General features: G+C 40.2%; 2 protein-coding genes across 3 annotated transcripts in view; one reads left to right on the top strand and one right to left on the bottom strand.

Annotated features, from left to right (window-relative positions):
* Positions 1 to 3,734: 3,734 nt before the first annotated feature.
* RIDA (reactive intermediate imine deaminase A homolog) lies at positions 3,735 to 12,054 on the bottom strand. The gene is made up of 6 exons (XM_029222412.1): positions 11,877 to 12,054; positions 9,515 to 9,620; positions 7,919 to 7,973; positions 6,486 to 6,554; positions 5,511 to 5,566; positions 3,735 to 4,309 (listed from the first exon to the last, which is right to left on the bottom strand). Exons 1-6 carry the CDS (start codon positions 11,939 to 11,941, stop codon positions 4,247 to 4,249), a joined length of 414 nt encoding a protein of 137 aa, XP_029078245.1. The 5' UTR covers positions 11,942 to 12,054; the 3' UTR covers positions 3,735 to 4,246.
* A 103-nt stretch (positions 12,055 to 12,157) lies between these two features.
* POP1 (POP1 homolog, ribonuclease P/MRP subunit) overlaps positions 12,158 to 26,903 on the top strand; it is a 37,909-nt gene continuing 23,163 nt past the window's right edge. For both annotated transcript variants that reach the window (XM_029223242.1, XM_029223240.1), the window contains exons 1-9: positions 12,158 to 12,240; positions 12,374 to 12,522; positions 16,214 to 16,354; positions 17,827 to 17,994; positions 19,765 to 19,940; positions 21,174 to 21,422; positions 24,756 to 24,843; positions 25,671 to 25,858; positions 26,544 to 26,800. In XM_029223242.1, coding sequence (XP_029079075.1) covers positions 16,216 to 16,354; positions 17,827 to 17,994; positions 19,765 to 19,940; positions 21,174 to 21,422; positions 24,756 to 24,843; positions 25,671 to 25,858; positions 26,544 to 26,800 — 1,265 coding nt within the window. In that variant the 5' untranslated portion in view covers positions 12,158 to 12,240; positions 12,374 to 12,522; positions 16,214 to 16,215. The remainder of the gene's footprint in view (positions 12,241 to 12,373; positions 12,523 to 16,213; positions 16,355 to 17,826; positions 17,995 to 19,764; positions 19,941 to 21,173; positions 21,423 to 24,755; positions 24,844 to 25,670; positions 25,859 to 26,543; positions 26,801 to 26,903) is intronic.

The following is a 26,903-nucleotide window of genomic DNA, read 5'->3' as shown; positions in this document are numbered from 1 at the left end:
GAAAGAAGAAGTGATAAATGCAAAATTCAGGTTTCCTCTGAGATGGGAGGGAAGGGGACATCTGGATTGGAGCATCATATCTGGTCTTATATAGCTGTAAGAGTGTTCTTTTTCTCAAACTGTGTGGTAGGAATGTGGGTGGTCAACATTCTTTTGTTGGTATTAGATGTTTAAAAATTTTTTAAACCATAATATTGAGTGAAAACAAGTCAGACAAATATATTCTGTATTTTGTTAATATAAAATTTAAAATCAGGCAAAATTAAATGATCTTCACTTCTTATTTGAATGCATAACTTCTAAATGGCAAAACTATAAAGACAAACAAGAACAATTCACATAAAATTTAGGACCGTAGTTATCTTTGGCAGAAGTGAGGGTAATGGCTTATGCAGGGCTCCCAGAGTATTGGTGATGTTCCTTTCTTGGGCTGGATTTGGTACATAGGTGTTCATTTTATTATTGTTTAAACCATGCATATAAATTACATAGCTTCTTTGATAAGTGTGAAGTAGTGGATAATAAACCGGTTTTGATGGGTAACATAAACTCAGGTATTGTCCTAGACAAATTTCATCACCTGCCAACATTTTTCCAAGCACACTTTGCAGGGGGTGTTTGTCACCTGCTGATTTTCCTAAGTCTTTTTTTTTAAAATAATTTATTTATGATTTATTTATTTTTGGCTTCATTGGGTCTTCGTTGCTGCGCGCGGGCTTTTTCTAGTTGCGGTAAGCCGGGGCTGCTCTTCGTTGTGGTACATGGACTTCTCATTGCAGTGGCTTCTCTTGTTGCAGAGCATGGGCTCTAGGTGCACGGGCCTCAGCAGTTGTGGCACGTGGGCTTCAGTAGTTGTGGCTCGCGGGCTCAGTAGTTGTGGCTCGCGGGCTCTAGAGAGCAGGCTCAGTAGTTGTAGCGCATGGGCTTAGCTGCTCTGCGGCGTGTGGGATCTTCCCAGACCAGGGCTCGAACCCATGTCCCCTGCATTGGCAGGTGGATTCTTAACCACTGTGCCGCCAGGGAAGCCCTCTCCTAAGTCTTTATATTTTTAGGCAATACCAGTTAACTATGAGCAACATTTTTTAACTGAAAGGGAAAAGACCTTTCAGTTAACAGTCTACCACAGACTGCATTACTACAGTCCTTAAAAAAAAGGTTTAAATTTTCTAGGGCATTTGTATGTACAAAGATTACCCAAATACTCCTCCTCCCCACTGCACAGTTTCCCCAGTTATTAACGTCTTTAATTAGTGTGGTACCTTTGTTTCAATTGATGAACACCGACACATTATTAACTAAAGCCCCTAGTTTACATGAGGGTTCACTCTGAGTTTTACATTCTATGGTTGACAAATGCATGATATGTATCTACCATTACAGTATCATACATAGTAGTTTCACTGCCCTAAACATCTCCTGTGCTTCACCTGTTGATCCCTCCCCTACTTCCTCTGCCACCCTGGCAACCACTGATCTTTTTACTGTTTCCATAGTTTTGCCTTTCCCAGAATGTCACATAGTTGGAATCATACAGTATGTTATCTTCTTAGATTGACTTCTTTCATTTAGTAACGTGCATCTAAGGTTCCCCATGTCTTTTTGTGGCTTGATAGCTTATTTTTCTTTTTTGGCTGTGCCACACGGCTTATAGGATCTCAGTTCCCCAACCAGGGACTGAACCCAGTCCATGGCAGTTAAAGTGCCAAATCCTAACCACTAGACTGCCAGGGAATCCCCTCATTTCTTTTTATTGCCAAATAACAGAAAGGTTTCTATCCTTATCATCATAGCTATGTGCCAGGCATTATTCTAAGTGCTCTATACATATTAACTTATTTAAACCTTACAACTTTATAAGGTAGGTACTAGTAATATCCCCATTTTACAGATGAAACGAAGGAGATATTTTACAGAAGAAACAGAACAGAGAGCTTAAGTAACTAGCCCAAAGCTACAAAGCTAATAAGTGGTGGAACAGAATTTGAAATCAAGCAGTTTGGCTCCAGAGCCTACACCCTTGACTACTGTACTGTACAGCTTCATGTAAAAATGTCTGAAATAACTTTCAGGGCCTAATCTTGTTTATCAACTCATAGTGCTATACTCCCCAACTCTACCTCCTTGAAGAATCCTCATTCTTATCTTCTATGTCAATAAATTTAGGTATGGAAAGAGCAGAAACTTTTCCATCTAGCACATTATTCTATATGATAATTATTAAACACTGATGAACAGTGACAGCTTGTTTGACCCTTTGCTGTATGCTAGACACTGCTAAGCACTTTCCATATACATTATCTTATTTAATCCTTACAACATCCCTTTGAAAAGGTGCAATTATTATCTCTCAGGAGACTGAGACTTAAAGAGGTTAAATAACTAGCTCAAGATCATACAGCTAATAAGTGGTAGATCTGGGCCTTGAAGCCCGTTAGAATTACTCCAAAGTCTGTGCTCTTAAACTCGTTATTGACTGGGCGATTTTTGCAGAAACTAACTCCTATGGCCGGTGATTTGTTATTAAGTGATACTGATATGTCTCTCTGGTCAATAACGTTCGGGTAACAAAAGACATTAATACATCTCTAGTCAATGTGTTATAACTGCTCTTCCCAAGTGCTTCTAATATTATCTTTTGGTTTACCAAACTTTTCAAATTAGCATGACATTTCTAAATTAACCTCAAACAAATAGGTATATGTAAAATGTTACGTGTGTATGTAAGAATGTTACAGCAGCATTGATACGATAATTTTGCAAATATGGAATTGTTTGGATCAATGGTTAAATCACCTAAGGTATATTTACACAAAAGATGACTCCACAACAGCTTTAAAAATGAGGTAGATCAATATGTAGTTACATGGAAGACCTTCAAGACAAGAAGATAGCAATCTGTAGAATAACATATACAGTAAAGCTCCATTTATGTAAACAAGCCAAAACCAAACGAGATGATTAAGTATATAATGAATAGAAAACTATCTGCTCGTTACACTCAGAATTCTTAGCAGTGGTCATCTTTGGGGAGGTAAGTGGAATGGCCAGTGAGTGAAGGGGACTTTTACTTTTTTTTTTTTTTTATTTTATTTATATATTTATTTTTAGCTGTGTTGGGTCTTCGTTGCTGCGTGCAGGCTTTCTCTAGTTGCTGCGAGCGGGGGCTGCTCTTTGTTGCGGTGTGCGGGCTTCTTATTGCAGTGGCTTCTCTTGCTGTGGAGCGTGGGCTTTAGGTGCACGGGCTCCAGTAGTTGTGGCTCGCGGGCTCAGTAGTTCTGGCTCGGGCTCTAGAGCGCAGGCTCAGTAGTTGTGACGCATGGGCTTAGTTGCTCTGCTGCATGTGGGATCTTCCCGGACCAGGGCTTGAACCCGTGTCCCTTGCATTGGAAGGTGGATCCTTAACCACTGTGCCACCAGGGAAGTCCTGGGACTTTTACTTTTTTTTTTTCTTTTGACTTTTACTTTTTAATCTACATAATTCTGTGTTGGAATTTATTCTACAACAAGGAGATATTCATGTAGTAGTTTCTAAAAATGTTAAAAGACTTCAAAGAACAAACACAAAATGGTTATACATAGCCTTATTACCACAGTGTAAAAATGTAAAGCCAGAAGTAAGCTTTGAGAAAAAAAGTTGGAATTTAAACTTCATAGTTCCCCCACCTATATTTAGGTAATAGGATTTAGTGTATACATTAAACTTTAAAAAAATAAATGAACAGAATCACACAAAGGAAAATCTGCATGCTATTTTATTTCCATTAGAAAAATACTATCTATATAAAATTTGGTCCAGTTTCTTCTCCTTTACCTCTACCATTCAAACTTAAATGCTTTAATTTTACTCAAGTAAAAGCAGAATCATGTATCTGACATGAGAACTAAATAGTTCACACCATTAAATTAATAGTTTAATTGAATTAGGTGTGCTCTTTATTATTTCTCAGGAATAGTAACTCATCTTTCCTACATGCTATTTCCCTTTACTTTTATTTTTCTGAGTAACTATGTAATGTGTGTCTCTTTTCCCACATCCACTAATGAGTGTTATAGAAGTGTAATTTATAACATCAGTAACTAGATTCATCATTAATCTTCAACTCATGTTCAATTTCCCTTATTATATGGTATTTCCATAACTTCAGATATTTCAGTCAACCTTACACTTTCCAACAAATACTGTAAAAATTAAGATGTTAATTTAAAAACATTATTAAAATTCCAGACTAAATAACACTGGGCCCACTTAGAGCGATGCTGTCATGAGAGGTCCTTGGACAGCTACTGCTTCAATCTCAACACGGCCTCCCTGTCAGGAAAATAATGAATAAATTAAGAGAGCGCCATAATACCTACTAAAAACATATGCAATTTTTAACATATGCATTTTTAACATTAAACTTATCAAAGAAGTAAAGGAGGGGGCACATGCACCAAGAATCTACAGTAGGCCAGGTTATCATGCTCAATGTGTTCGTCTATGTTAGCTCATGTGATTCCCACAGCAGCTCTATTATCAGGCGTTCTCTCAATGCAGAGGATTGATACACTGTAGCTTAGAAAGGTTGTTTAACCCATCCCAGGACACAAAACCAAACAGCAGGGTTTCCCTGGTGGCGCAGTGGTTGAGAGTCCGCCTGCCAATGCAGGGGACACGGGTTCGTGCCCCGGTCTGGGAAGATCCCACATGCCGTGGAGCGGCCGGGCCCGTGAGCCATGGCCGCTGAGCCTGCGCATCTGGAACCTGTGCTCCGCAACGGGAGAGGCCACAACAGTGAGAGGCCCGTGTACTCCACCCCACCCCCGACAAAAAAAAAACCAAACTAAACAGCAGAGTTTCAAACCCATGTCTTATAACTCCAAGTTCGGAGCTCCTTCCATCACATTCTATACCTTAATAAATTTGAAGATACTGATCATTCCAAGTAACAAAAAATTAAAGCAACAAAAATACCACTCATAGAAGATAAATTTCTTTAGTGGAAAATTGCCAGAAGTCCATGAGAGCTGCTTCTTTATAGGTAGAAATACTGTGCTGCTAAGGGGCATAGGAAGAGCTTCTAGTTCGACTAGAATACCAAAGTAGGAATGGTGAGAAATCTATGAGCCACTGGTTTTCAGATGACTTTTTCTAATAGAAGGTCTAGTGTTTTTTTGTTTTTTGTTTTTGTTTTTGTTTTGGCCACGCCGCGTGGCTGGCGGGCTTAGTTCCCCAACCAAGGATCAGACCAAGGATCAAACCCGGGCCCTTGGCAGTGAAAGCACAGAGTCCTAACCCCTGGACCGACTGCTAGAGAATTCCCTAGATTTTTTATTATATGATAGAAAAGTAAAATTTTTACTGCAGAACTCACAGACCTGGCTCAGTTTATAGTCTCTAAGCAACAGTAAAACAATACAGTGCTATTTTACTTTTTCTCACAATTTAAGTACTCTGATTCTGTTGTGTTCATGTCCATGTGTAGCCTTGATTTTTAATTTTCTTAATTTTAAGACAAATGTGTACTCACTTTGGGCAAAGCAGCAACCTGGTAGGCAGCTCTTGCAGGAAAACTACTCTGGAAATCTAAATTTAAAAGAATTTCATTTCAGTTTTCAGATACTATGCTGAAACTCAACACTGCAGGATCAAGAATCTGGTAAGTGCTTCAGATATGTGTCAGTTCTTAGATATAAGCAACGTGGAAAAAAAGAAGCTCATATTTATATTTGATAAAATATTTTGCCATGATTCCCATGGTGTTTAATATTTAAAAAAATATCTTAGTTTTCTGGGGAAAAAAATGAAAATACTCATATACTCTGACACTTTGATCTTGTTTGACATGAAGGAGGTTGTTTTTAAAGTGATAATTATAAGTGATGATGCCTTTTCCGTGTTATACCTTTGTCTAATCTCACCAGGTGGTAGGGATACTCATTTTCCCCACTAGGACAGCAATGTTAATAATAACAGATAACACGTACTGAGTGCTTACAACGTGCCAGCATCTGTTCTAACATGTTTACATGTTGTATTAACTCATTTAAAATTCCAACAACCTTATATGGTTTTATCCCTATTTTGCATATGAGGAAACCAAGGCACAGAAATATTAACTAACCCGCTAATGATTCTGAGAGAGTAGGACAGAGGTGGTGGCTAGACCTTATCACAGCGATAATAAATACAATCTATGTGTTGAAAAATGATTAGGAGGGCTTAGAAAGCCTGAGGAGGGTATAACAAAATGAAGCTTTAGGGAAATGGATTTGTCCGGTTGTAGTATGTTATTCTAGGGAATGCAATAGAAATATCTTGGATGTTTTCATGGGGCGGACACTGTGTGTTTCTAATCAGGCTATTAATTCTTTTAGGACAGGATGTATGACCATTTCTTTAGCATCTCCCAACATTCCTAATTCATAATGGACACTTACTAAATAAGGTTAATAGATATATTTCTCTTTAAAATGGGAAATAGTAATAAAGCCAAATTACTTACATTGTTTGTAGATGTCATTGACAGTATTGAAGTCGTTTATGTCAGCCAGCAAAACCGTTGTTTTTACCACTAGGAGATATATACATTGTCATTAGGTTTATTTAGTTATTTGGTCTGATCCAAAACATTACTTAGAAAAACAGTACTGATGAAATAAATTTCATATTTTAAGGCAAGACAAGAAAAATTTAAACATAAAATTTGTTTTCTCTGCCCATTTAGTCCTCCTCTGTCCCCTCTAGTGTGCAGTGTGCATCTGCACTGAGCATTAGCCAGACCCCTCCAACAACAGAAATACCTGCCCAACCATGAAGTTCAGTTCTTCTTCTGCTGGTGCCAGCCATGCAACCCCTTAGAACATAACATTTCTTACTTATGACCTTATTAATGGCACTAGCTATATTACTTCTGTTCTGCCTATTTTACAAGATTCTTGTTTCTTGCATGATCAAATGTGACTGAGCCTCCAATAAAAATAATAAGTAGATGACTTGAAATTATTCACCTAAAATATAGTTCTCCAATAAAAATAATAAGTAGATGACTTGAAATTATTCACCTAAAATATAGTTCTACAGGATCAATGATTATAATAGTGTAACTCTCGATATGGGAAGAAGCAACAAGAGAGAATCATTTCCTGGCTTTTGGCTACTATTAACAGAGCTTTAGTCCACTAATAGGACATTGAGTGGCACAGCAATGAAATCCCCGCCTGACCTGGGAACGAGCATTTCTAGCACCGCGGGACAAATTGGTCACGAAATGCCTCCCAAACCTTGGCTGAAATTAAGATTGAAAGAGAGGGGATTGTAAAGTAAGAATGTTGCCCACCATCCAGTTCTACAAGAATCAAGTCATTAGCCACTGCAGTCGCTGACCTACAATATATTGAGAAAGGAATTCAGGTAAGAGATCAGGATAAGGCACTTTGTGCTCTGGGAAAACTGGCAGAACCGGCCCTCAGATATTTTCGGGAGAAAATTTTATGCACCTAGTTTTTCACATGTTCCCATACTAAGAGAAGCACTAAAACCATTAACTAAGATATCTGTTCCTCGCGAACAGCAGTAACCTTCTACCAAGATGTGTGCCATTTTGATTGCATGTACCTCTTTGCCAAAATCATATATATTCTGGCCTTTCCCCTTACCTCTTTGAAACAGTCCTCTGATCTTTCTGTAAGTCTGCCAGGTTATAATCCTCAGATTGGGTCAAATAAAATTTTCCATTTTTTTCTTAGATTGACTAATGATTAATTTTTCATTGATATTATGTATATGGCTCTGGACTGTCTTGATTAAAATGGGACTGAAATTAAACCAACTTCAAATAACAAAGATATGGCATGATATATTACTGGATGCCATGTGTTCTTCAAAAAGACCAAAGAAATATCAAACAGAAATGTGAAATAATATCAAGTTGCTCACCATTTGTGAAGTCACAGCCTGCTGCTTTCAGAATTTCACCCATGTTTGTAAGAGCCTGTGAACCGAGGTAAGAAAGGCCTAAGGCACTGATGCTACACTGAAGCTTTAATTCAATTCAATTAACCATCTTTACTAATATCTCCTTAAACAGCCTATGTTGCAGAAAAATCTCCCTTTTCTAGGAAATTCTACTCTTTGTAGGCCACCTCTATACAAGTGAATTGCTTCTTGGCTTTCTTTAATGAAATGAATCTTTCTGAAATACAATGAGAAGTTGCCTCCTTTTGTGAGGAAAAAGACTGAAGTCTCTTCCTCAGTGCTAGAATGGTGAAATTCTCAGCCAATGTCCACTAAGCTAAAACAGAAATTATTACTGGGGCTCCTAATTCCATATCACTCTGAGGATAAGTATGAGCTAGTAAGCATTAAAACCTGTTTTCTTTAAAGCAATATTTGATTTTAAAAAGGTTTTTTTCCTTTTTCTCAAAGTAAATTGTGTACATGTTTGATATTCTGGGCTCTGGAAAAACATTAGTTTTTCACCCTGTCCTTAATTTATTATTTTTCAATTCATTCTTCCACTTTGATCACATTATAATAGTTGATGATTTAAAAAAATTAATCTTCTACTTAGGTAATACATAGATATGACAAAAAATTCAAAAGCTATAAAAAAGCATATACAGTGAAAAGATGTCTTCCACCCTTACTCCGCCTCCCCAGTTTCCTTCATCAAAGGTAACCACTGTTTCTAGTTTCTCGTATATCCTTCCAGAGACAGTCAATGCTTGTACCAACATAAATGTATGTATCCTTAGACACACAAACAGAGGCTAGCTTATTGTGCATGCTGTTCTGCATCTTGGTTTTATTTTATCATATAATAATTTATCTTGGAGATCTTTCCATATGAATTTAGTTGTACAGATGTAGCATGATTTATTTAACTAGTTCCTCATGGATGGACATTTAGATTGTTTTCTATCTTTGGATATTACAAATGACTCAGTGAATGTATTAAATTATAATTTAATTCCATTTATTGGATTAGAATTATATCCCCCATTCTTATTTCAAAAAACGTACTGCATGTAACCTTTGATATTTCTCTTTCTAACAAAATGTTGACTTTTACTTTTGTGGTGGTGGATTTTTTTTTTTTTGCAGGCCATTGGCCCTGATAAAACAATTTCCCAACCCATGTGGAAGTGGCAAGATGTTTTCAATAATTCAAGGTTTTTCCCTCCCATTTTACTGGAATATAATTGACATATAACATTTATTAGTTTTAGGTATATAACATGATGATTTGATACATGTATATACTGTGAAATCATTACCACAATAAGTTTAGTTGATAGCCAGTAATTCAGGTTCAAGGTCACCTTGGAAAGTAAAATCTTTTTTTTTTTTGGTTGTTAAATGAGTCATCACATTTCCAACTTTCTACTGACATAAAACTGTCTTTAGTTAACCAGTAACTTAAAAAGTACTTATCTGATTATCTCTATAATAAATCAGCCAAATGGATTCTTAATACTCCTCAATATTAAAAAGGAGTAGAGAAGGGAACTTCAAATGTGGAAAATGACTCACTTGTTTAGCCTCTTCTGCCACCCCTCCTGGCACAAGCTGTCCACTTGCAGGATCCATGCCTAGCTGTCCTGAAATGTAAATGGTCCTGTCGACTAACACAGCCTGACTGTAATGAACAGAAATCCAGGATATACGTAAAACATAAACATAAAATGTGAAACTCAATGCTAAAAGATTTCTTTGCTAAGACACAAAAAGAACAAAATGTAAAATAAAAAAATTGATAATTGGACTTCATTGAAATTAAAACCTTTTGCTTACTGAAAGACATCTTTAAGAAAATGAAAGCCCAATTCACGGATTGGGAGAAAATATCTGCAAAACACATATTTAACAAAGGACTTGTATTCAGAATATATAAAGAACTCTTACAACTCAGTAATATAAAGACAACTCAGTAAAAAATCGGCAAGTGATCTGAACAGACACTTCACTAAAGAAGACATACAAAAAGTGAAGGAGTAATGCAAACCAAAGGCACACTTATGATACCATCACACACAATAAAGCATCACTGATAGTAACAAGTATTGATGAGGATGTGGAGAAACTGGAACCTTCATACTTTATTGGTGCAAATGCAAAACAGTACACACTGGAAAATAGTTTGGTAGTTTCTTAAAAATGTAAACAGGGAATTCCCTGGTGGTCCACTGGTTAGGATGCGCTTTCATTGCCGAGGGCCGTGGTTCAGTCCCTGGTGGGGGAACTAAGATCCTGCAAAGTGCGAGGCGCAGCCAAAAAAAAAAAAAACCACATACACATAACATACAACCCAGCGACTTCTTTCTTAGACAACTACTCAAAAGAAATATGTCCAAAAACTTCACATGTATATCCAGAACAGCATTATTCATGATAGCAAAAAGGAAAAAAATAAAAATAAAAAACACCCACGGATAGATCCAACTAAAGACTACATATTATTTGATTCTACTTATATAAAATTCTAGAAAAAACAAACAAAAAAAGCAGCAGAAAGTAGATTAGTGGCTGCCTGGGGTCAGGGGTAGGGGTGGGAATTGAACACAAACGGGTATGACGGATTGTTTTTGCAAGGGGGGGTGGTTTGCGGGGTTGATGTAAATGTTCAAAAACTTGACTGTGGCAGTAGGTGCATGACTCGATACATTTACCCAAACTCATGGAACTCTGCACTTAAAATGGTGAATTTTGTATGTAACTTATACCTCAATAAAGCTGTAAAACAAGCAAAAGAAAGCAATGCCAAGAGCACTTTTAAGAAAATAAGTAATTAGACAAGGTTGATCACTGCTGAAGGGTCAATTAAGGATCCACCTGTGAGGGTACACTTTTCTGCAAAGTGCTTATTTTCGGAACTGATTATTTCTGTAATGAGGATACTAAATATCAGAATTAGGATAAGGTCTCAAGAAAAAGCATAAGCTACACTGAGACCTGAAAGAGAGCCAAACACATCAACTTTAAAGGCAATTTATTTGTTTTTGGATAAAGCCCCGCCATTGTTTCTCTTAACTGTGATTAAAAAATATACATCAAACATAAAATTTACCATTTTAGGGACTTCCCTGGTGGCGCAGTGGTTAAGAATCCACCTGCCAATGCAGGGGACACAGGTTCGATCCCTGGTCCAGGAAGATCCCACATGCCGCGGAGCAACTAAGCCCGAGCACCACAACTACTGAGCCTGAGCTATAGAGCCCGTGAGCCACAACGAGTGAAGCCCGCGCGCCTGTGAGCCCGTGCTCCGCAACAAGAGAAGCCACCGCGATGAGAAGCCCGCGCACCGCAACGGAGAGTAGCCCCTGCTCGCCACAACTAGAGAAAGCCCGCGCGCAGCAACGAAGACCCAACACAGACATAAATAAATTTATATTAAAAATTTTTTTTACCGTTTTAACCGCTTTAAGGTACACAGTTCAATGGCATTAAATGTTTAAAAAATTTTTTTTGATAAAGAAAACAATATCAATTTAAATTTAGAAGTAAAATTTGTTTTACCCCATTTCACGGTTATCTAGAAAACAAGATATTCTCATTTCTAATTTTCTAGTTCCCTATAGTTTGTTTTCCAACATGCTCCCAACTTTCCTATCTTTCATTTCATGGCATTTCCCCTGATTTGCAGACCGTTATCTTTCTTCTTTATAATTTTAAATACAAAATTGATAATTTTATAACACGTAGTGGGTCTCTCGGTGGGCTTCCCGCCTTCCCGGGTTCCGTTTCCGGGTTCAGCATGTTGCATGAGGTTGCCCGGTGAACCCCGAAGGCCTGGCGCAGCTCGGACCCGGACTGGCCCAAGCCCCTAAATTCCGACCCCACAACCTCCGACCCCACAGGCCCCGCGTCCTTCTCAGCTCCCACAGGCCTCCTGTACCTGTAGGGACCAATGGCCGCTGGGGCTTTCGCGGTGCTGATCACCTTTCTTATCAAAGCCGACATGGCTAATCCTTTCTCCTTGCCGCCCCTCGGAGACAACTACCACGTATGCTACTTCTATTCGTATCTCACGGGTCTGAACAGCTGGGGCTAGAATCCCTGCTTTAAAGAGTCGCTGGTTGGCGGGGAGGGGGGGTTTCGCTCGGCATTCTGGGAGTTGTAGTTTCCGTGCGACTCCGGGCCACGTGGAGGCCGCAGTCACAGTGGCGCATGCGCTCTCCAGCTCTCTCGCCGCGCACGTCGCGCCGGGGACTGTGGTAGAACATTGTCATCCTGACCTGGGACCACGGAGCGTCTGGCAGGTAGGTCGTGAGGGGCTGGCGTCCGCCAGGGTTCGCAAGTATGGGGGAGTGTGTGTGGCGGTCCCCGGGCTCCCCTCCGATTCTCTCCCTCACACCCAGCTGACCTACTCTTCTTCTCTTGCTGCCTGCGCAGGGGCCCCTCTTCCTGCCTGGCACCTCTTTCTGTTACCCAAGAACTGGGTTCACGTCTTGGTGGATGTCAAGAGAAACAAAACTAAACAAAACCAAAAAAACCAACCAAGACAAAGATCAGGAGAAGGAAGGATTTATTACTTGCTGCAGGTAAGCAGAACACCGGGGGTCTTTCCCAAAGCAGTATCTCCCCAACAGAAAAATTGGGGAAGTTTTAAGCTAAGGATGCATGCATATTCATGAAGGGGCTCCAGCAGAGGGGAATTCAGCATTGAATTGTGGCAAAGGTCAACAGAGTCCAAGCTTTAGCTGAAACCTCCAGGGTCATAAGAAAGGTCAACATCATCGTGGGTTAGGTTCTGTTGATCTGGTGATTGAGAGCTCGAGGGGGTTCAGATTCTGCAAAACAGCTCAAGAAAGTGCTTCAGGCTAATCTTGTCATGGAAATAGAAATGGGAGTTTACAACTGATTTTTACTGTTGTTACTTCTCTTGCCTGATAACTGTCGTTTGTTCTTTAGTTCCCTTAAGATCACTATTACTGAGACCTGTTTAAAGGCAAACATTGTAGCCAGGCTTAGATCACAAAATGGCTTGGGCCAAAAATGGCTTCTCTTATGTCAAGAAATTCATGCCTGCTTCTCTTTCTCCGGGGACCCCCCACTTCATCTACTTACACTTCAGTCCCTGTGACCGAGCCCACTGTGTCTGTCATTTCTCTGCATTGCACCTCCGGGCAGAGGCCGTCCTGGGAGCTGGCTTGCACATCCTAAAGGAATAAGATGGGTCATTGAGGGGACCACGCTGAGACCTGGGCATTGTTCACCTACCCCCTCCCATGCTCCCTTCTCTGGGAGAGCTCCCCAAGATTTCAGGGTGTCTCTGCATTCCCTTTCTATCTCAGCAGAAGCCTAGTGACTGGGATCTGATTTCAGGTAGATTATAGGTCTTGGTCCAGCAGATGGCAAGGCTAGGTCTTGGAGATGCAGCAGTGAAAAAGACTGGCAAAATCCCTGCCCTATCCTGCTTCTGAAACGGAATATAAGAAAATCCTCGTTGTTCCCTGGTGGCACAGGGGTTAAGAATCCACCTGCCAATGCAGGAGACATGGGTTCGAGCCTTTGTCCGGGAACATCCCACATGCCGTGGAGCAAGTAAGGCCGTGCACCCATTCACTGTTAGTGGGATTGTAAAATGGCACAACTAAAATAGAAAACATATCACCATTCCTCAAAAAATTAAAAACAGATCTACCATATGATCCATAAATCCTACGTGTAGGTATATATTCAAAAGAATTGAAAGCGGGATCTCAAAGAGATATTTGTACACTCATGTTCATAGCAGCACTATTTACAATAGTCAAGAGGTGGAAGCAACCCAAATATCCATTGATAGATGAGTAGATAATCAAAGTATGGTATATACATACAATGGAATGCTAATTTTTTGCCCTCGAACCTAAGCTCAGAGATGTGACTTCTGAAGGTCACCCTAACCCTGGTGTCCCACCCAGGGTTCCCAGGTAGTGCTCTGTTTTGCTGGGCAAGTTCTGATGCAAGCAGGTGGAATAAATTGTTTTGTAGGATAATTTTGAATGATTCTTAATACAGACTGATCTGAATCATGTCCTTCACTAGCCAACAAGCTCTGTAGAACTCAATTTACCTCCTACATATTTTTTATTTTGAAAAGTGTTTTGGGGTGTAGATCTGGTTGTCTTTCATTTAGGTCAAAGCAGGATGGAGTGAGAAAGTGAAATGACATAGGTCTCTGTTATTTCATTTATTATTTAAGAATAAGAGCTACCATAAACTGAGCCCTTAGTTTATGCAAAGCCCCATGATTTGTGTTATGTACATTACCTTATTTAATACTCATAGCATCCTGCTGATTATTCCCATTTATAGAAGGAGAGACCGAAGCTCAAAGAGGGAAAGTAACTTTCCTAAGATTATACAACTAAAAAGTGTTAAGGAAGATAGTGAAGGCTCTTAAACACTATGCCACTTAGGTTACTCTTAATTTTGCATGAAGTCTTGCATTGGAAAGGTGGTAAGTGAATGGAAGGTAGTTAATTCAGTGCTACTTATTGGACGTGGTGCAAATCCGGATGTGGCATTTGAAAGTTTGTGCGGGTGTTTTGGTGGGCATAATGATTGGGGTAACACTGCTGCCATTTACTGGGCAGGGGTCAGGGATGTTAGCCATCCTGCAGTGTGTAGTACCTGACTCTGCTTTGCATAAAAGCATCGGCTTCATGGATTTAATATACACTGAATTTTCCAGGAATACAATAAATGAGGCAAGATTGTATTTTTAAAAAAATTTTGTACTTTATCGAAGAGTGTTTACCAATTTGGGAAATTATGTCGCCAGTGGTATTACTACCTTCTCTTAGAGGTACTAGTCCAACACACCCGTATTACTTTGCCTTTGTAGCTGTTGCAGACATGTAAGCCTTTTTTTTTTTTTTAAATTAATTAATTTATTTTTGGCTGCGTTGGGTCTTCATTGCTGCTCACGGGCTTCTCATTGCGGTGGCTTCTCTTGTTGCAGAGCACGGGCTCTAGGCGCGCAGGCTTCAGTAGTTGTGGCTCGCGGGCTCTAGAGCACAGGCTCAGTAGTTGTGGCCCCCAGGCTTAGTTGCTGCACGGCATGTGGCATCTTCCCAGACCAGGGCTCGAACCCGTGTCCCCTGCATTGGCAGGCGGATTCTTAACCACTGTGCCACCAGGGAAGCCCCAGACACGTAATTCTATGTTTAGGTATGAGTAAAGACTAGTATTAAAACATTTAAATGCTTGGAGAATAGCTTGGTTCTGCTACTCTGAGCTTCCCAGCCTCCTGGTGTGCCCCTTTTCCTGCAGGACCGTTCCCTGTGTCTGACCTCCCTACAGTCAGCAAGGAAAGAGTTAATGACTGTTGCATGGGAGCTTCAGGACCCTTCTCCAGCTCTACAGATTGTGCCCATGCCTGTGTTGGTGCCTGTGTCAGTGATTATCTCCCTGGGTTAAAAATATCTCTATTTCATAATGCCATCTAGTTATGGTGAAATATTTACATACAGAAAATAGATATTATTTTATTAGAATTACTTTTAGTTCTCCTCTGCATCACAATGAGGACACGTATTGTAGGACATGTTTTGATAAAAGTTGTGTCTAGTAGGTTATGTAATTAATGAATTTCATTTAAAAATAGAAAACAGTGTTCAAACTATTCAGTAAAAGAAAGAGGACATTGAGTCTGAGAGTTGAGAACTACTGTGTAGTCAGGCTCCACTAGGTTTTTGTCCTTTGTCCTTTGTCCTTCTTACTTCAAACTGAAATCATTTTGCTCTTCTAAATTAAAGGTACACCTGGCCTCATCTCAGCAGTAGAAATGAAAACATCAGTAATTTATGTTCAGCTTTTGGTGAAGTTACCGTATCTGAATAGTGTGTCCCATATTTCATTAATTCATGTGACTCGTTTCACCTAAGAATTTTGATAAACTGGTTTAGCTAATTTAAGTTTTTTACCGCGGCATAGGGATCTTATCTCACAGTTCATTTTTCATTCTTCCAATAGACTTTATGCAGTGTCAACACTGGTATGTGACTTATTATTTGACAGCGCAAAACAAAATTATTTTTTTCTGTTGAATCGGGTTTTGGGTCCTTGCTGTAGATCAATACCATGATAACGTTTTGATATCATCAATCCAAAAATCCATAAATGGAGATTTATTATATTGAAGAATCAAATTTTGAGTCACATGAACATTTATCCATTAAATTTATTTTTATTTTTGAAAGGAAGTTCCTTCTCCCTGTAGTAAATTTATTACTTTCTTTCCAGAAATGTCTAATGCAAAAGAAAGGAAACATGCTAAGAAAATGAGAAACCAGCCCACCAATGTGACTTTATCCTCTGGCTTTGTGGCTGACAGTGGTGTAAAGTACCATAATGGAGGTAGAAAACCTTTCCAGTCTCAAAAAGGTAAGATAAACGTGGTGCTCTCTACACATACTTCCATTTGGATTGCTTTTGTCAGCTCCTTTTGTTAGTCATAATCTAAATGATAAAGGAGTTGAGTTAAAAATAGATACAGGTGACCCTCATTATTTGCAAGTTTTGTATTTGCACATTCGCCTAGTTGCTAAATTTGTAACCACAAACTTAATACTCATGGCACTTTGATGGCCGTTCACGGACGTGCAAAGAGTGGGGAAAATTTTGAGTCACCTGATGTGGGCATTCCCAGTGGAGGTTCCCAGTGCCTTCCTGCTTCAGCTTCATACAGAGATGACCAGAGGAAGGAGACTGGTGGGACAGGGCAGTGTAGTGCAAGAAGCTCCAGCTCTCACCGGGGTTTGAATTGCGATTGTGGGGCAGCCTCAGGCAGGTCACTTAACACTTCTGAACCTCATTTTCTCTTTGTAAAAGAAAGGAAATAGAATCTACTAGGATGAGTTGTTCTTACGATTTAAGGTCATAATCTCTGTGAGATGTATGTATACATACATACATAGATACGTACTTGTTTTCTCTAGGAGCAGTGGTTCAGTGTTCACTAGTTCAGTGTTGGCTGTGACTTTCTAGAACATAACTGCTGGGAATAATGAGAATTGGCTGTAGGTATTTTACAGCTGATATATTTTTTTATCTGTACCTTAACAGTTATTATTAAATGACACTTCTATATTTCCTAAAAGAAATGCAGTGCATTCATCATATCCGCGTTTAACTTGTGTGCTGATTTTAGAACCTTGTAAAGTGATATGAAGGGGATAGCTGTTCATCAGGCAGCAACAGAAAATTGATTCAGATCCAACATTCATGCCCACTGTGCCAAGTGAGACGCCATAGCACACATTATCTCATTTAAACCTCACAATGACAGACCTTGCAACATGTTTCATGATTATGGGGGTTAATTATCACTGCCATGGAAATAAACAGGAAGGCCGTAAAATTATCTACTGATCTTTCCCTGTATTCATAGAGATATTGTGTTAATGTCAGAATGGTTTGAATGCCTAGACATTTGTATAGAGACTGCTTTTATTTCTTTCTTAGCATAGTGGCTCTCATCTTGAGTGTGCCAGAGAATTATGATGAAAGACTGCATATGCAAAATCATGTGGATTATAGTATTTAAGGGAGCTTAGGTGTAAAGGCCACATTGCACTATTTATATGGAGAAAAGTTCCCTCTGTTATACCCAAGGTTCTTTCATGTGTCACACTGACATGATTAGCTAGTGTGCTGCCTCCTAGCTATGTGACCTTGGGCAAGTCAACTCACCTCCCTGCCTGAGATCCCTCCTCTTTAAGGGGAGGACAGTAATAGCCACTTACAGGGTGGTTGCAGGATTAAAAACCTGATCAGTTTTCACCCAACACTCTAATCCTTATCTCTGATAAAAGTGACATTTTTTCTTTTTGTTTTCTTTTTTGAAAATGTACTAGAGCCTCATTCTGGAACTTCACGACAGTGGCAAACCAAAATGAGCCACCATTCACTGGCTGAGTCTGATGCAAAGGAGCAGTCTTCCTCCAGGGTAACCTTTAAAAAAAAGGGAGGATGGAAAGCAGGTCCTGAGGGCACTTCTCAGGAGATTCCCAAGTATATAACCGGTAGGTATTTGTACAGAAGCCAAGTTTGATAGTACCGGGAGCTCTCTGTTTCTCCTGCAGCCAGATTTCTAGTGCCTTCTCTCCGCCCCGGGCCTTGGCCCTGCCTCCCCGTCTCTCTCCTCCCTTCTGTCCACATGGGCGTGTCTCACCTCCAGCCTGGACTCAGACCAGCGCTTCCCTGGGCCTGCTAGCTCTCCCTCCTTCGGGCTCCCTCCTCTCTCTTACTGTCTTCTTAGAGGTTCTGATTTGTGAACTGTTCCTTTTTGTCTTAAAGTCATCTTTGTCACCCCCTCCCCCCTTTCTAAAAAGTATAAAATGCCATCCACACTCCTCAGCACGGCATCTCCAAAGATAAAACCCAATTTAACGCACTCTGACGGCAACCTGTCTCCAGGCCCTGTCCAGTCTCATTTCCCAATACCCCCCTTCACCGTCACCCCTCACTACCTGGTAACCCTGTATTCCTTGTACACACCTTAAGCGTGCCTTCTGGTATTTCTTTATGCCTTCCTGGAGGCGTTCACTTAAATTTCTCCAGTGCTCTGTTTATTATTCAGAAAAAATAGTCTATTTTTCAATAAAGAAAACTGAAAATAGTTATGGTCACATATTTGTAAAAATACAGGAAATATTAAGGAAGAAAACCCCTGGAGTCAAAATCATTTAAAATTTTGTTTTTTCTTTGTTTTCTTGTGGGATTATTACACTTAAGAATGGTTGTGGGCTTCCCTGGTGGTGCAGTGGTTGGGAGTCCGCCTGCCGATGCAGGGGACGTGGGTTCGTGTTCCGGTGCGGGAGGATCCCACGTGCCACCGAGTGGCTGGGCCCGTGGGCCATGGCCGCTGGGCCTGCGCGTCCGGAGCCTGTGCTCCGCAACGGGAGAGGCCACAGCAGTGAGAGGCCCGCATACCGCAAAAAAAAAAAAAAAGGAAGAAAAAAGAAAGAAAAGAATGGTTGTGATTATATTGCATGTAGCTTTCTGTTTTTTTTATTTTTTTAATAAATTTATTTATTTTATTTATTTATTTTTGGCTGCATTGGGACTTCATTGCTGCACGCGGGCTTTCTCTAGTTGCAGTGAGCGGGAGCTACTCTTCGTTGCTTCTCATTGTGGTGGCTTCTCTTGTTGCGGAGCACGGGCTCTAGGCATGTGAGCTTCAGTAGTTGTGGCACATGGGCTTAGTACTTGTGGTGCACAGGCTCAGTAGTTGTGGTGCATGGGCTTAGTTGCTCCACAGCATGTGGGATCTTCCTGGACCAGGGCTCAAACCTGTGTCCCCTGCATTGGCAGGTGGATTCTTAACCACTGTGCCAGCAGGGAAGCCCAGCTCTCTCTTTTAAAGAAACCTCTTTTTTACCTTTTTTTTTTTTTTTTTTTTGCGGTACGCGGGCCCCTCACCACCACGGCCCCTCCCGCTGTGGAGCACAGGCTCCGGACGTGCAGGCTCCGCGGCATGTGGGATCCTCCCGGACCAGGGCACGAACCCGCGTCCCCCGCATTGGCAGGCGGACTCCCAACCACTGCGCCACCAGGGAAGCCCTCTACCTTATTTTTTAACTAAATTTTTTCTGATTAGAAAAGTAAAACCGAATCCTTAGTTTCACAATCATGTAACAGAAATAACTACTATTGGTGTTAATCTATTAGGAGTTAGGGTAGTGGGTGAATTGTAAGCTCATGTGCTTCAAATCTGTTTTCCTTCCGAAACCTACCAGGAAAAGTGTCAATTCAAGATGAGTTTTTAATGACGGTGGTGTTCTCTTCGACAGCTTCTACTTTTGCTCAAGCTCGAGCTGCTGAAATCAGTGCCATGTTGAAAGCAGTGGCCCAGAAATCTTCTAATTCACTGGTTTTCCAGACACTGCCACGGCACATGAGACGAAGAGCCATGAGTCACAATGTCAAACGCCTTCCTCGACGGTTACAGGAGATTGCCCAGAAAGAGGTATAAGTGTCCCTTAATGTAAATGTTTAGGTTAGTGGTTCTTAGAGGAAGTTGAGAAGTATTAACGTAACAGAATTTATTAAAATGAAGACTAAAAAACAACATGCTCATTTTGCGTATTTTTTGGTTTAATCATTATCTTCCCCACCCCCACCTCCACTCCCCTCCAAAATTAGCAGGCTGTTGGATATTACAGTTACTTTTAAATACAGCATTTGGAACCTCTCTCTCTTTATGATGTTAAACAGTTGATGTTCCCCTGCCAGATTTAAAATGAAAATTTGACCTTCTTACCAGATAAGTAATTTTAGCTCTGCACTTTGGGGGTGTGACCAGTTGAGAGTTGGAAGGTTAAAAAAGGCAGCATCAATGCCTAGTATTTGCCTTTTGTCTTTTTTTAATGTTGAAAACTTGAACTTGGATTTAATTTTTTGTTCATGTCCAGTTGTTTTTGGCTTTACCAAAATTCTTGGCTTGGACATTCTATGATTGTCTAACCACACTATGTCTTTACTAATTGATTCAACATTTCTTTATCAAGTGCCTTCCGTGTACTGGTATTATGCTGGTGGTGAGGTTAGGGTCCATTAAGGTAAAGTCCTTATTCTTAAGGGGCCCGCAAACTAATGGAAAAGAGTTTTTCCCACAAAAGTTTAGCTTAGCTATGGAAGAAGTGAAGAATGAAAACTAAACAGGAATTTTGTTCTCTCTAGATTTAATGTGAAATCTGTTTCCTAGTGGTAACATTAAACATTTGTCTGTCAGTACCTAAGTGATATGAAATGTGCAGGTTTTCCCCACTTTTATATCTTTGGTCCTGAGTTTTGGGTTTAGTTATATTCTTAGATGTTAAAAAACAATAAAAAAATCAACACAAAGCTAGCATTTGATTTATTCTTTCTTGCTTTCTAATATTAATAGCCACAAATAAGTTTGAGTTACTGTGTTGAACATTTTATATATATTCTAATCTTCCCAGTCCCCGAAGCTTGCCCAGTTAGTAAGTGATAGAACTGTGTTTCCTTCCTAGGTTTACCTTTTTCTAAAATCTTCACTCTTTCTGTTGCCTCCTCTACTTTCATTGGAGAAATCACCAAGTTAAAAAATTAAGCAAACTAATGGAGTCTGTAAGGTACTCCACTTCACCTAAAATTAGCTGTTTGAATTCCTAACATTTAACTTTGTTTTGAGATGGTTACAAACTAGGATCTGCCTGTCTTCTTGAAACTATAGGCAGAGAAAGCAGTTCATCAGAAAAAAGAACACTCAAAAAATAAGTGCCATAAAGCTCGACGATGTCACATAAACCGGATGCTAGAATTTAACCGGAGACAAAAGAAGAACAAATGGCTAGAAACTCACATCTGGCACGCGAAGCGGTTTCACATGGTCAAGAGGTGGGGCTACTGCCTGGGGGAGAGGCCGACAGTCAAGAGCCACAGAGCCTGCTATCGAGCCATGACGAGCCGCTGCCTCCTTCAGGTATGCTTTTCCGATTGCTTTCCCCTTTATTTTCGTTTAGACCCTTTCTGATTTAGACTTTTAGACTAGTTCATGGTATGCCAAAGCCCTATCTAAGATTATTCATTTTAAAAGTAATTACTGGGCAAGAGGCATTTTGCCAGATGCTGGAGATGAAGCAGCCTAAAGTTATTGGGGCACACTGACGTTAATCAAATAATTAGCCAAATATACAGTTGTGAGGGAATACTATACAATACCGTGACCATTCGTAACAGGAATAGGAGTGCTTCCCATGGAAGTGATGCTTGAGCGGAGCTCTAAGGGATAAGGAAATGGCAGAGTCGGTGAAGGCAGAGGCAGCCAGATAGGACGGAAGGATTGAAATAAATTCATTGTGACAAAGATGAAGAGAGTGAGAGCAGGGCTAACATAGGGCGAGATTAGTTCTGGAGAATAAGTAGGAACCAGATCCTGCAGGATCTTGTCGGTCAAGCTCGGGATTCATTCAGCAGTCATTCACCACCACAGATATTTGAGAACCATCTATGCTGGGAAGTTTGTTTTAAACTCTTTAAGAGGACAGTTGGTTTTAGAGCTACATAATAGTATTTATTTGGCTGTCCTGTCTTCTCGTGTGCATCCCCCCACCCCACCCCGCCCCCGGTCAGTTGCTAATTCAGCAGCTTTCTCTCTTCCAGTACGTGTTTAGAAATTTGTTCTTTGCAGAGGGCCTATCTTTCAGTGGCAGGATGGCCTTGGCCAGCTTTTGAAAGCTGTTAGTATTAGTATCCTCTGCTACCTCTTGAGAGCAATGTAGCAGAATAAGCAATACAAGAACCTTAAAAAAAATTGTGGTAAATTAGACATAACAACAGATTTGTCATTTTAACCATTTTTACGTATACAGTTCTGAGGCATTAAGTATATTCATGTTGTGTAACTGTCATCACCATCCATCTCTGGAGCTTTTTCATCTCTGAGACCAAAGCCCTGCATCCATTAAACACTAACTCCCCATTCTTCTCTCCACCAGTCTCTGCCAACCACCATTCTACTTTTCATCTTTATGACTCTGACTACTCTAGGTACCTCGTATAAGCAGACTCATAACAGTAAGCCAGCTCCTTTTGAGACTGGCTTATTTCACTTAGCATGATGTCTTCAAGATTAATCCATGTTGTATCATTCGTCAGTTTCCCTCATTTTTTTTTTTTAAATTATATTTATTTATTTTTGGCTGCATTGGGTCTTCCTTGCTGCACACGGGCTTTCTCTAGTTGCGGTGAGCAGGGGCCACTCTTTGTTGCGGTGCGCAGGCTTCTCATTGTGGTGGCTTCTCTTGTTGTGGAGCACGGGCTCTAGGCGCCTGGGCTTCAGTAGTTGTGGCACACGGGCTTAGTTGCTCTGCGGCATGTGGAATCTTCCCGGACCAGGGCTCGAACCCGTGTCCCCTGCGCTGCAGTTGTATTCTTAACCAGTGTGCCACCAGAGAAGTCCTCCCTCATTTTTAAGGCAGAATAATATTTCATTGTATGTATATACCACATTTTGTTTATTCATTCATCTGTCAATGGTCACTTGAGCTGCTATTGTGAGTAATGCTGCTATGAACATGGGTGTACAAATATCTCTTCAGTTCCTTGCTTTCAGTTCTTTTGGGTATATACCCAGGAGAGGAATTGCTGGATCATGTGGTAGATCTGTGTTTAATCTTTTTGAGGAACCATCATACTTTTTTCCATAAAGGCTACACTATTTTACATTCCCATCAGCAGTGCACAAGGGCTTCAGTTTCTCCATGTCCTACCAACACATGTTGTTTTCTGTGTTTTTGATAATTGCCATCCTAATGGGTGTAAAGTAAAGAACCTTATAAGAGCCTTTGATTTGAAGACCTAGCAGCAGAAATCATGGATTATAGTCAAATTCTTCATTTTGACTGTTGAGGAGCCTGGGATCCAGAGAGATGAAGTGACTTGCCTCGGGCTGCCCAGCTTGTTGGTGGCCTACGTAGCAAGATAGGCTCTCCCCAGTGCTACGTCGGGAGCTGATTCCCCTGGCCTCTGCTTTTTCCACTGTACTCTGTCATCTCTCAAATTTTAAGGCAGACATATAGTTACTTCTCATTTTGGACAGAATTTTTGCTGAGGTTATCAGGTATTTTCTTTACATTTGATTAGCCCTAAGTAATAAAAATAATAGCTAGTAATAACAAATATTTTTGAGTACTTAATTTATGTCTGTTTTAGTACTTTACATGTGTTTACTCACTTAATCCTTACAACAACAGTATGGGGTAAGTTTTACCATTATTTCCATTTTACAAATGAGAAAACTGAGACGTTGGGCAGATGTATGGCATATCCCCGGCCATACAACTAATGAGTGGTGAAGTTGGGATTTGAGCCCAGGTAGTCTGGTTCCAGAGTTCCACGCTCTTAACCATTATTCTCTGCTGTCACTCAGTTGTACACACTCTGGTGGGGTTCCTCTGCCACTGACAGCTGAGAGTGGATCGCTGTTGCCGGGAAGATTTCTGTGTGTGCGTGATAGCACTGATTCATGTGAGTTTGTCAGAGCCTTACCTATGACTTTAGTTTCAGTTGCTGCGTGCACTGAAATTGCTTAAAGGAGCCATGGCGGAGGGGTTGGTTCGGGGGTCAGTGAGCCTGACTTGAACGCTAGCTTCTCCACTTACTGATGATATGGCTCTGTTCAAGTAACAGTCTCTGTCTCAGTGTCCTCATCTGTCATATAAGATTACGATAGTACCTGGTTCATCAGGTCTTGGGAAGATTAAATGGCAGTCCATATAAGGAGTTAGCCCATTGCTAGCACTTAAGCAACCTTTCAGTATCCATTAACCATTATTATAGTTCTTTAATGTAATTGATTTTATTAGCTCAGTCTGAGCTCTCTTCATCTTATTTAAGTTGGTATGGCCTTACTCTGATTGCTCTCAGTTTTCCTTGTGCCATTGCTTAGTCAAATTTGGATATCATGGTCAAGACTGAGCAGTAGAGAAATGTGGGATAAACTGCCACGTGTGTCTTTAGGCTCAGTGTTTAGTAATCCTGAGGTCCTGAATTAGGTAACCAAAGTGAGCAACCTTAACATAATATTGCTGAATTTATTACTGTCTTGCTTATTCTACTCTGATTTTTTTTACTTTAGTTAGGTTTTGGAGAGGGATAATCCGTTACTTAGAGGCAGTAGTTTTTACACACCCTACTTCGAACTTATCTGTGAATATGGGATAAAACACATATTTTCTTTCTAAAAAGTAGGACACTGCCACTTACATTTTCAATGGAAATTCAAGTTTTTGATTGTATCTCCCTCTTTTTGCAGGATTTATCCTACTACTGTTGTTTGGAGTTGAAGGGCAAAGAGGAAGAAATACTGAAGGCACTTTCTCCAATGTGTAGCATAGACACAGGTAAACTTGTTTCAGAGCTGAGTCCCATTTTATTTTATTCTATTTTTTATAAATTTATTTATTTTTATTTATTTTATTTTTGGCTGCGTTGGGTCTTCGTTGCTGTGTGCGGGCTTTCTCTAGTGGCGGCTAGCGGGGGCTACTCTGCCTTGCAGTGTGCGGGCTTCCCATTGCGGTGGCTTCTCTTGTTGAGGAGCACAGGCTCTAGGTGCGCGGGCTTCAGTAGTTGTGGCACGTGGGCTCACTAGTTGGGGCTCTCGGGCTCTAGAGCACAGGCTCAGTAGTTGTGGCGCACGGGCTTAGTTGCTCCGTGGCATGTGAGATCTTCCCGGACCAGGGCTCGAACCCGTGTCCCCTGCATTGGCAGGCAGATTCTTAACCACTGCACCACCAGGGAAGCCCAGAGTCCTATTTTAGTCTTTATAAATGTATTCATTTCATGAACAAGTGTCTGCTGTAAGCATTTTGGAATTTAAACACGCTTTACTGAGACAGCTCATGTTACCAATGACTATGTTCATATAAGGAAAGCTTGGGATGGCTTTAAAGTGTAAAGCTTGGGATGGCTTTAAAGTGTAAAGTGAGAGAACCATTATTCTGGTGGAGTGAATTTAGGCAGGAGGAAACTCAAAACTCATTAAATCATTTACTCAAATATTTACTGAGAACTTCTTGGGTGGTTTTGATCACTTCTTGATCTAAGCAGTGATCGAAACCAACACCTCATCCATCATGGAGATAGACAATAAATAACAGTATGGCTATCAGGAACTAATAATGCAGTCTCAGCACTTGAAATCTTAGAATTCTGTTTCTGTTTATGTCAGGATTGACTTTTGCAGCAGTTCACTGTTTGTCTGGAAAGCACCAAGGTAGTCTCATGCTTTACCGGGCAAATAAATATCCTAGAGAAATGCTGGGTCCTGTGACATTTATCTGGAAGGCTGAGAGGACCCCTGGTGACACTTCTGAGAGCAGGCACTTGTGGATATGGCTTCATCCAAGTCTTAAACAGGTATAATCCTTGACAGTATTTCCTCATCACTCTGTCCCTGTATTCTTGATGACTGTTGGAAATCAGTGCTATAGAAATTTGAATAGTCTAAAAGTTTGATTGATAGCTTGGTATTTGAATATAGGGAGGATAGTTATGTCAATATTAAGTGGAGCAAATCTTGACCTGACTTTTAGTAAGCCCTAAGTAGAAGGAGAGATGAAAACCAATCTTATTATGCAAAGGGCTTGAAATGGTGCCCTGAGACTAATGCTTCCATCAGCCTGAATTGGTTCATTGATATTCAGGTGCTTGTGAGAGCCTGTTTGATGATGAGAATCTGTTTTGAGTAATTCTGATGAGTTTTTAATACTGCATTTAGCTTAGCTTTCCTTTTTTATCATACTCACTGCTTTTATACAGTAGACTGTAAATTTTCTCCAAATTCCTCTTTAAACTAGTTTTTAAAAAAACTGGTCAGAGTATTCATGTTGTTTTCATTAATCTTTGACATTTCAGAGTTCTTTTTTTGTTCTAAGTGCAGAGGAATCAAAAAACCTTTTTGATTTTAATTTGAGTTTAATTTGTGAAGAATAAAAATGTACATTTTTAAAGGTAGAAAAAATAACATAAACTAAACCAGCTTAAATTTGAAACGTATTTAAATTCCAGAGTTTAAAAGTAAAATGTTTAAACATATCCTTAGGATATCTTAGAGGAAATAAAAGCAGTGTGCCAGTGTGTGGAACCCACCAAGTCGACTGTCTGCCTCCCTGATCCCCTTCTGACACCATCCCAAGAAAAAAGCCGAACTGACCTGCCCACAGAGAAAATTGGCAAGAAAAGAAAATGGAAAGATGATGAGGAAAATGCTAAACCAATTAAAAAAGTCATCGGTGATGGAACTAGAGATCCACTTCAGCCGTATTCTTGGATCTCTCCAACCACAGGCATTGTAATCAGGTATGGGTTGAATTTGCTCTGAACCTACTGACCGTTTTCAGTGAAGGTGTGCTCTGTTTTTGCCGGTGAAACAGACATCATATACGATGGAAGTTTCCATTTT

Source organism: Monodon monoceros, unplaced genomic scaffold, assembly GCF_005190385.1.
Source record: "Monodon monoceros isolate NGI ecotype Baffin Bay Population unplaced genomic scaffold, NGI_Narwhal_1 Super_Scaffold_14, whole genome shotgun sequence".
Lineage (NCBI taxonomy): Eukaryota > Metazoa > Chordata > Mammalia > Artiodactyla > Monodontidae > Monodon > Monodon monoceros.
Note: the sequence above shows the minus strand (reverse complement) of the source record. Positions and strands in the feature narration are given on the sequence as shown.